Source organism: Fulmarus glacialis, unplaced genomic scaffold, assembly GCF_000690835.1.
Source record: "Fulmarus glacialis isolate BGI_N327 unplaced genomic scaffold, ASM69083v1 scaffold20605, whole genome shotgun sequence".
Taxonomy (NCBI): Eukaryota; Metazoa; Chordata; class Aves; order Procellariiformes; family Procellariidae; genus Fulmarus; species Fulmarus glacialis.
Genome location: NW_009211424.1, coordinates 16251 through 27271, shown reverse-complemented (window position 1 = coordinate 27271; position 11021 = coordinate 16251). Strand labels below are relative to the sequence as shown.

The 11021-nt window shown below is 41.2% G+C and overlaps 1 protein-coding gene across 1 annotated transcript in view; it reads right to left on the bottom strand.

The window, feature by feature from the left end:
- Nucleotides 1-5098: 5098 nt before the first annotated feature.
- LOC104076622 (probable phospholipid-transporting ATPase VD) overlaps nt 5099-11021 on the bottom strand; it is a gene marked incomplete at its 5' end in the record, with an annotated part of 21559 nt that continues 15636 nt past the window's right edge. The window contains 4 exon segments of the mRNA XM_009577542.1: nt 5099-5621; nt 8110-8297; nt 9602-9706; nt 9940-10020. Coding sequence (XP_009575837.1) covers nt 5099-5621; nt 8110-8297; nt 9602-9706; nt 9940-10020 — 897 coding nt within the window.

Here is an 11021-nt window from a genome sequence, read left to right as displayed (position 1 = left end):
CTGCCACAGCCAGCCCGCCCTGCCGTCTATCTGACGTGTCTGGTACAGGCACATTTCAGCGACGTCTGTTTTCCACAAGTAAAAACAAAGAGGTGCTGTTGTGAAATGAACAGCCCAGCCTGACATCTCTCTATACCAGATGAAGTGGTTAGCAGCTTTGAATTTTGTAAAGCGCTGGAGTACATATAATCATTTAATGTAGATATTAGCACTATCAAATGATAATATGTAATTACACATTTTAATTAACTGGGCTTGGCCTGCCACCAGTTTCCAAGCAGTCCCTTCCCAGGAAATGAGGGAGAGTCCTGCTTAAACATATGGTCCAGCCCCCTCCTGTATGGGATCAGTCTGAAGAAATTACAGCCTAAGCCCCATCTCAAATGGCTTTAGGAGGGAGCAGTTGGGTCTTTTCCTTCCCCACAACTGTGTCTGACACAACATTCCATGTAAAGAGGAAATTTGTAATTTTATAAATGTATTTTTATACTGCTTTTTTAATGTGTCCACATGAGATAGACAAACATACTCCTCCTTGCACTGTATCAAGCCTTTCCCTGTGTGCTGACAACAGCTAAGATCACAATTATGCTGTTTCTCTTACAAGTGTAGCCTCGCTGTAAGGTAACAATATTTGGTTTTACTTCTACCACAGCTGTAGCTCCAAGTGGGAGCAATGTCACACAGTCAAGCAGATGTGTTTCCTTCTAGCTGTACTAATAAAAATTTACAATCATTTTCCAAGTAACTTCTCTGTTGAAAATGTGTTTTAATCTTTAGACAGAGAGACTCAACGACAATATGGAGGTGTGAAGCTCTAACTTCAGCAATAATGCCTAAAAATAGCCTTAAAAAGGCATACCCTTATCTAGCTTTTTTAAGCAGCCCTGACAGCCCTGTTAGCACTACACCGCTTGTGGAGGTTCTGGCACTACCACCACTGTACAACTTTTAGTTTCTTCAGCATGTATGCTTCCAATACAGAACACTACCAAGAATACGCTGCCAACAGATTGAAAAATCTGAAAAACTAAAGCTGCAATCAAATTTCTCTGAACACATTTTGTTCTATGGCTTTCTTCAGAAATACAATTAGTTTGAAATAACCACCTCCTTTTAACTGATACGCAGCATTTTGACAACATGTACACATGCTGAAATCAAAATAATAAGCATGCAGAAACTTAAAATAGTTAAAATTTGCGTTTTCACTGCAGTCAACAGTAAGGTATCCAGGGCAAGAATAACATAACCAGAACAAAACAGGAACAAATAAGACAAAAACCATACTGAAATTCAGCTATGAGAAAGTTCTTAACACAGTCACCTTCAAAACTTGTCCATTAGCCTCCGCAGAGAGCAAGGGCTGGTCTGACCAGCAGCAGAGCCAGGGCTGGCAGGAGTGGTGGGTGCTCTGCGTTAGCTGGTCCTCAGCCTTGTGCTGCAGCCAGCAGGGCTGAGGAAAAAACACTGCTTGGGTTAAATATTCAGCCCAAACTGTGCCCTAGGTACAGACCAAAGCTCACTGTGCTGCGAAAACACTCGCTCAATAAAGGCTGTGGCTGAGTGCCACCTGCAAATGTTTAGCACAGGTGCGGCTGCTGTGAAAAAAATAATTTTTAAAAAGCGTATTTTGCTCTGTAAATCGAATACTGCACATCAAAAAGTGACTTAAAGCCGCTCTAGGTGTAGCTACAAAGTTTGGGGGAGTTGAAGGGGCTTGTTTTGGTTTGTTTTAAACTGACAATCAGAAGTGTAAATGCTGTGATTTCCTTCATGACATCTGGAAGGCACCTGTGAGATGATCTTAAAAAGCTTGTTTTCAAAATGGAAAAGTCCGGTCACGCTGTGCCTAAGTGCAGGAGTGCAGAAGCAAGCAGGGGATCGTGATGTCTCCAGTGCAAAAAAAAAATTAAAGGAAACATTCAACTCTTGAGAAGCAAGGGGAGAGCAATTCACTTGCACCTTTCATTTGGCACCACTTTATATACAGCCAATTAACATTTTGAAGCTTTTATTGAAGACTCACCACCCTCATCTCCCCTTCAGTAAAAAATAGCAAGTGATCACAGCAGACAGCCCTTAGATATTTCTGCTGTTTGTCCACAAAAAAAAAAAAGAGTAGGAAAAAAAAAAGGAAAAAAATAGGGGGAAAAAAAAAAAATTGGGTTTTACACAACGGATAATTTTATCACTTAAACTGCTTGTCAAAGTCCTCTAAAAGAACACAACCTATACTGGACAATTTTAAGCAACACGCGCCATCAGTGAAACAACACACCAAGGAAAAAAAAAACCTCTGTGTGTGTGATTTTGTATCACTTAAAGTGGACCCACAGGGCCTTGCACTTTTGAGACCCAGATGAAATCATCCCTCATCCAGTTTAAGAATCCATCCTGAAAGCCTCACCGCCCTAAGCCACGAGTAGTGGGCTGACTAGGCTTGTAAAAAGCTGCATAATAGCAATTTAAGTGTCCCAGAGGCATCACACAGCTGGCCCCAGGTCTAACGGGTGACTGCCATTCATGTTTCTTTGTGTACTTATTTTGATGCCACGGCTTACAGTCACAGAGGATTTTAGAAGATCTCGCTCTGAACGCTTACAGCTTTTGTATGATACACATGCGAACTCCTGAGACTAAATGATCAGCTACCTGCCAAATCCGCTGGTGGGTTCTGCTCCTGCAGCAGAGGCAACAAGAGGGCAAGTCACAGGCCAGTGTTGTCCCCTAAACTCCTTTTTACAGTGACAGGAAGGGGAGAAAGCTGAGCCCTGCACTCCCTCAGGTTACTGCAAGTCCCAGAGCTCCTCCATGAGAGCTCAACGTACCTCAGTCATAGAGTCACAGACTTGTAGAACCATAGAACAGAATAATCTGTTCTCTGTGGCCACAAGTGAAGACTGGCCATAGATTTAAGGTGCAGAAGAAACATTCAGGTGAGACAATAGAAACCAAAACAATATTCGACTTTGAGGGCAGGAAAGCACTGGCCTGGCCTGCTTCTCTGGAGCTCTTTACAACAGGAGAACATCTGCTAGGAATGATAAGGGTAAAGCCGAGCCTACCTTGGGGCTGTGGAGCAGAGCAGATGATTTCATTGAGTCCCAGCAAGTCTGCTCCTGTACGATTCTGCCCTTGTACCAGCTAATCTCCCTGCACAACCTGCTGGCCATTTTGCATCTTTTTCTTGGACACCTCGCAGTTCCCGTGGCTTGTAGAGAAAGCTGAGATGTTTCACTCAGGACACCTGGAGTCCGCTCCTGGCAAGGTGCCCCCCGCAGCAAGAAGGATGCTACAGACAAACATCTGAAAATTGTAACTGCAAACCAACATGCTTGACATGATCTCTTAGAATTTGAATGTCTGCCATCACTTCAAATGTCCCCACAACTATGTTAGAACTTACCAAAAATATTTTGTCACATGTTGAACCAAATTAAAAAAAAAAAAATATTTGCAGAAATTGCTGTCATCGCTGGCTCCTTCCACTGTTTTTCTTCTACAGGCTAAACAAAAAGGGTATTTTTCTCCTCACTAACACTAGGGAAGGAGTCAGCCCTAATGACATTCTACCTTTCAAAAACAGAACCCTTTTAAACTTTCAATAACATGTGGTGACTTGCATTTGAATGAACTTAGCATGCCCTCAGTATCTGCCCTGCATAGCAGCAGCTGTGTCAGACCTCACAGCATTTGTTTAAATTCTTTCAGAGATCTTAAAAGATGTGGAATATGTAATGTTGATCATTGACATGGAAAGCTCATAGTTCAACTAAAAAGCAGAGTCCTTGCCCCAAACATGGTGCCTAAAAATAAACATACAAATCTTGGCAATTCGAAAGCAGAGTTTTAGAAAGAAACAGAACCAAAAAATGGGCTCAATACTAATAATTCATTAGCAGCTACAGTTTGAGGGAACTGTTTATTTCAACAGGTGCTAGTGGATACAAACAATTTCCTAAGTTCCTCCATAAATTGGCCATATAACTTTTCGGGGAGGGAAGTAAAAAGGAGGCAGTATTTTAGACAGTCTGGAATCAAGAAGTAGCCACATACACTTCAGCCAGCTTTTGTAGAGTGTGCAGAACAGTGGGAAACTGGCAGAGGCAGGACATCTTCAAGACAGATGAGCAACAGAGCTCAAATTTGGAACGTGCAATGGGTTATACCTTCTTTTGAGCAGCCTTTAGAGATACTTAAGCTGTTTACTGTAAAAGTCTGGAGAAATGTAAAAACACCCGAGAGTGAAGAGGAGTAATGTCATCAGCTAGAAGCTGCTATTTATAAGAGAAGACCTGAAGACAGACGAGCTACCCACAGCCACTGGCAGACAATTTTACAGTGCAGGCATGAGGTAGAGTTTAGAGAAAAGTCAGGCAGCCAACACCTAAGTTGGGTGAGGAGGAAAAGAAGTCCCATGAGGCAAATGACATGAAACGGCACATGGATACAAAAAGGAGGGATGTAGGAGGAGTATGAACTATCATGGAGAACAAAAGGCTGCAGCAGGATTTGCTCTTTTTGTGGAAGAGGAAGGTGAGGGAGACACGTGACTCATCTGGTCTGCTCTTCTGATGGTTAACATTGTGTTTGGCCAGCACTGAAGTGGCCCATGCAATAGCCTGGTGAACAAACTGGACCACAATGGTTAAAACAATTACTGTATACACATACTGGAGGAGTCTTGCAACAAGCCAACCAGTAACACTACATCCCAGCCCTTCTGCTTACTTCGTACTTCAGCAAGTGGTGAATCCTAGGGAACGCTAGGATTTTACGATAGCAGTGCAAGGCAGCAGGTTGGCTTACCTGAACTGGATCCTGCAAATCCATATTCGTGCAATGTCCTGTCCATAACATCACGAGGTATCATGCAATGTTGCATACAAGAAATAAGCAGTATGCAAAGTATACTGTGTGAAAAAAATGTAAAAAACAACCCAGCCATTTAGATTTGAACATCTCAATAAATTATCGAAAAGCTTTATAAACAAAAAAGCTTTTAAGGAAATGTGTGCATCGTCTAACTTGGCTGAAGAAAACAAAACCACAAGGTCTCATAAATCAGCAGTTATTACTCCTGGGTTTTAAACAGTTAGCATTCCAACTCTGTAAAATACATGAAAGCATCTTCTTCACACAAAACAGAATTCAAACCTGCTTTGTGTGTGAGAGAAACAGCACTGCTGCCTTCTTCAGAAGCACACACAGATACTTTGGCACATGAGTTACTACTGCCAAATGTGTCTGAATTAGTTTCCTTTGATGAATTCCGAAATATGGTCTTTTCAGAGTTCAAGCCATTTGTATTCTCAGACTCATCCTGAATGTCTGGTAAGAAGGAGGTGTCCTCTACTAACCCATCCCTTGAACAGGCCTGAAAAGGTGTTTTAGATGTTGGCAAAACACTGGCAATGCCTTCATCCTCTCATACAGCACCTGTGGCTGAGCTGGAAGACCCAGAAGTAGCCTGGAACTCCACTCTACCGTTTACAATGCAGTCATCTTTCCATCTCTTAATTGCTTCCCTCTGCTCTTCGGGGGTCAGTCTGTCAAGGTGCTTGGCTCTCAACACCGGAGAAGGAAACAATGTTCCTTGGAGAACTCTCAGCAAATATCTACAAAATAAACACAGTTTTAAATAAGCTGTGTAGAAGCAGACTCAAAACTGTTTCCAGCAACACTAAAGGAAACCAAACACCATTCAAGTAACCCTGAGGCTGCAGCAGCCTCTGAAACAGTTTTTGCAGGTGCCGTTTTGTGAACATAAACTGTGAGGCCAGCAATTGCACCAGAACATGTTTTAAAACTGGCATTTTCAAAGACAGATACTGATCTCAGGTGCTTCCATTTTTCTGTCCAGAACACAGTTCTCCTACAGACTAGTTACTGCAGCAATGTGCACTTGCAACTTCAACGAAGGGCCAGGGTCCCAACTATGCTGAAAGTGGAGCTTTCTGCGTATAGTGTCAGACCCCAGAAAAAAGGCATCAAAATCAGTGTGCAGTTTAGAGTTTCCCTGGCACTTCAGTGTGCGTATAAGGAGTTAAGAGCTATTGTGGAAAAACTCAGGCCTAGAAAAATTCATGCTTCCAACTGAGAAGCTGTTTATCACTGCTGTTTTGCACTGATCATATAGCACTAATATAGCCCTAGAAAGCTGAGAAGAGTAGGCAGAGCATCATTCTAAAATTCTTAACTTTTGCACCAGAAGCAAGAATGAACATGAAAGCAAAGGCCAAAGAAACAAAACATCACATGCAGTAAGAGGAATATGGAGTACAAGTAATGTTCCAAGTAATTAAACTCTAGGCATAATTCATATTAGAACTGACTTAACTGGCAACTTAGGTTGGGCAAAGGTTTTAATCACAGATTTTTGCAGTGAATTTTCAGTCAACAGGGCATCCAACATCTGTCCCTCTGTAGACAACTGCTCCTTAAAAACTCCAGCGAAAGCTCAGGCTAGAAGGTGCAGAGCACCCTTTAGCTTCACAATCCCCGCTGAGTGGAGGCTTTTCAGCACCTCACAAAGGACTACATCAGAAATAAGCACAGAAAAAACCATACGTGTGACAGCAATGCTTCCATAATAGGCACTTCTATTTCAAATCACTGAAGTAGAAAAGCTTGAATTAGCCACAACAGCTATAAATCTTCTGAGGTATTGGCACAGGGAGAGTGCAAATGACTCAAAGAATTTCACTGGTAAGTCTAAATACTTTGCATTTAATTCACCATGAAAAACACTGCCTTCTTCAAAATTGAACACCTGTACATTGGAAGCAGTCACCAAGCTGAAAGCTTTCTCCTACCTAGGCTCTCTACAGCCCTACCAAAAGGTCCTAGAACAGCATTTATCTATTTATTTGTCGTGTAAGGGAGATTTACTGTGTGTGAAAGAAAAGGCTCTGCTGTCACCACCTGAAGCCAAGCTGAGAGCAGGGATGGGGAGGGAAGAGCATACATGTTTCTTGCACTTCACGGTTTGTCCTTCTGCTGGCTTGGTGGTACTTGGTGGCTATTGCAGGCACCTACAGCCATAGCTCTGCCAGCTTTCCTGCCGGCGGCATTGACAACTCATGCAGCCTGTACTGCAGCACTTGATCCAGAGAGTGTGCTCAGGCTGTGCCTAATGATATAAAATGATGTCAGCTGAGGAGGAAACAGCAGTTATTCTCCCCAACACTTCTCTCAGTATCTGACTGTGCAATTCAGTTTCAAGTCTGAAACTCTTTCTGAAATTATATAAGAGGGAAAGAAAGAGACATAACACAGAAGAATGAACAAATTAGCACTGGAGGCACTTTGCTAATAGGCTGCACACTCGAGTTCATGTTCAGCCAGTGAAAGGAAGATGGCTGTGGCTACTAAACAGAGCTAGACCCAGAGCTTGACCAAGTCTCTTTCACTGGTTTTCACACACTTCGTTTTTCTCTGTTGGCTCGCTCAGGTGTCTCCCTGCTCGGCATGCTGGTGTCTGGGACCTCCACCCAACGATCCTGCCTTTCCAGGGCAAATGAGTTATCGAACTTGGAGTTATGACTTCTTCAGTGAGGCAAAACACTTAAACATTAGGCATGATAAAAACACAACTCAGGACCCCTTGTGAATCTAGTCAGCGTGTTTCCACCCCACAAAGAAGCCTGTACATGCATTCTTCATTCCAAATATTCTTACATATATTCATGACATAAATTTCAAACAGAAAATGGTTTCACAAATAAACATGAAGCACAATACTTCTATGTCTACTACATGTTCAGCTTTGATCACTAATTTCACTGACTTGTATATAAATTATAAACTCTGTGGTTACAGAGATTACTTTTTTCCCCTCCAAAGACAATATTTAATATAATATAAGTAATTTAATATAATATAAATCACAACAGAAATTTTCTATTTACTGAAATTTACTTTGAGAACATGTCACTAAAGAGCTGTCCTCACATGGCTTGGTGTGGTAGAGTTATGAAATTTTCTTTACATTGGGGGCAAGGTGGGGAGGAAGACCTCTAGCCAGAGAGATTTATAGCATCACTGACTCAAAGAAAACTAATTTTGTTAACAACAGCAATCTGCAATTATAAAACAGAAACGCACCTGGGTAGCAGAGCAACACAAGTAGTCAGGAGGCAAACTAAGTAAAATACTGGGTCTGTCATGTGCTTTTCCATGATCCAGTAAGGATTTGATGGTGGTCTGTGGGTTTTGCAGGTTGCCCCAAAAGCCAGAGCGAAGACAAAGTAAAACAGGATGCTGCCAACTACAACTACTGTATGTATCCAAGTCTGCAATTCAGAAAAGGAAAGAAATCAGTGTACACGTACATGCATGAATATGCACACACTCTTCCTGCAAGGACACCTGCTTAACGTAACAGAGGATAGATCTGCTCAGATAATACTCCTGATTTTATACAAAACATTCCAGGAAGAATGGAGCCTTCTTCCTACAGTTCATAGGTAACCCAGCCATTTAATTTTTTTTATTCTACTAAATGCACAGCTTTTGATACCTTTGTGAAAGATATTTTTTGTGCCATTTGCCTTAGATGACCACCTCATCCACTGGCAGCAGAGAAAGCCTTCCCAAGCAAATGGAGGCGAGATCTTCACATGACATCACCCTTATATATCTTGCTTGCGACATTAATTAACTGTTCTGCATTGGAGTTTTCTGTAATTTTACACCTGAACGGCTATAATAGTTACTATGGAAACAACAATGTCATTGGTCTGACAGCTTGCCGACATCCAAAAATGCCAAATAAAACCCATTCAAGTGATGTTTTCCTATTCAGAGCGTGGATACACTCATGCTACCCATATATTCTCAATAAAGACATTTTTATTACTGCTGCCACACTCCCAAAAGAACAATGAAAAGACTGAATCACAACTTGAAATTTCATCCATTATGAAACAATTCTAAAAAATATTTTTCAAAAATAAGAGAAAAAATAAAACCCATTAATCTGTGTCCTTCTACTGTAAATGATTGTGTTTTCTTTAAAATTATGCAAAATAGCCAAGTATTACCCTTGTAAGAGCTGTACATTTATCCAAGCTAATGCAGATGCTTTAGCTTGCGCAGACTTAATTAAAAACTGGAATAGCATTTCTGTAGCATATTGGTTCTCTAGTTCTTGCACCAAAATATACCCCTGAATTGTCTATCATGGCCACAGAGCAGCTCATCAGTTCCAAGCGTTTAAAATCAACAGCTCACATCGTTGTCTTGAGATGCAAGCTTTGGGAACTAATGAAGGCTCAGTAGATCACTGGTTGGTTTTACCATTTGCAAAACTAAACTGACATCCCCCAAATCACTGTAGAAGGCAGGATCCTTTCACTATTCACAAATAATTCTGAGGCCAAATTTTGTTCATTTTAGTCATACGAGTAATTCTATTGGCTCCAATGACAGGTACATTAGGAGAGCTCACATGGTCACATAAACAAAATATTTAGGTCTTGGCCCTTTTATACTTACTCTGTTTTGTATATGAAGCTCTTTCTTCTATTTAATTTTAATGAAAGCTCTATGCATATACTCTGTTAGGAATATACTCTTTTGGAAACAAAGTACTCACCACAGACTTGCACTCAATGAGAAGGTGAAACAGTATTATGAAGAGCGCTGCTGTGTTTATAGGGTTTCCAAAAGAAAAAATGTCTATGTCTGTGCCATAGTAAGTCTGGAAAGGAAGACAGCAATCAGCATAATATACTCTTTATGTATAGTCCTAATACACAAAGTGGCATGAATAGTTTCAATACCATACATATTTGCATGCACACAGTTCAGCTTACTTCCAGTGATGATTCTGTTAGTACACATTTATATATGAGGAAGTAAAATCAAACACTTCATTTTATTCTCTAATTTGCCTGGCCTTTTAGTAAAAACGTATAAATGTCCAGCACTTACAAAGTAAGGCACAAAAAAGCAAACAAGACTTTGGTAAAACGCATCCAGCAAGGTTATCCAGAAAGTTGAAGGCAAGTAAGCCTGTAAGAAAAAACAGATAACGGCATTGAAACAAATTGAACAAATTGCTGCATCCTTAACTAGATTAATTTGGATTTGGGGAAAGATTATCTGCAGAAGTAATTGTAGTTAGTTTCCCAGTGAAGAGGCATCTTTAGTGTTATAACAATAAAGAGCTCACTCCACACATGTAGTTAACTGTTAGTATTTAAATCAGCAGCCAGATCTGGGAACTCTGATCTTACAGCTGTTTCTGCCAGAGCCTTACCTAACGGAGTACTAAGGAAGGGGGGGGGTGGGGGACAGTGAATTACCCTAGCAGTTTACCATCACTGAATGCCAAGACCCACTTTTGCTGGAATAACACATTGCTGTTTTAGTGAGTTGAATCAGCTCCTGGAAGAATCTGATGGGACAACTGAGCTGGCACAAGGAAGGTAGTGGGTGAAAACAGGGAACGGGAAGAAAAGAAGGGAGAAGAGGAGAAGGAACGAGCCTTCCTCACTCAGTGGCAGCAAACTGCTATGACAGCTCAACCGCTTATGAAACCATAGCTGCATGTACCCTGGCTCAGATATATGCCATTCCTTCAGGCACTAAATTGAGACACAGAGGTGAGCAGTCTAGCCACCCAGGACTTCCTCTACAATAGGAGAGAGAGGGGTTTCTCCAAAAAGCCATTCAGCCCTTTCAAGAACTGAACTGCTCTCTGGAGGTGGTGTGGGAAACTTGTCTTCTTACTTGCCTGTCAGGGAAGTGCTTTAAATTACTGAAGATGAATCCAAGTTACTGTCCGTTCTTATAGCTTGTACAGAGCTGTGCACTTGTGATGTCATATGCAATATTGTGATACTACATCTATTAAAGCATTTCTCTTTCTTCTATACTGCACTTAATTCAAAGCAATTATTTCATTGCCCTTCCATGCAAGAAAGGAAATGATATACTACTTAACAATTCCAACCACAGAGCAAGGCAATGCTGTGCTGAACAAAAGAGAAAAACTTTGTTAAAAGTTAAGA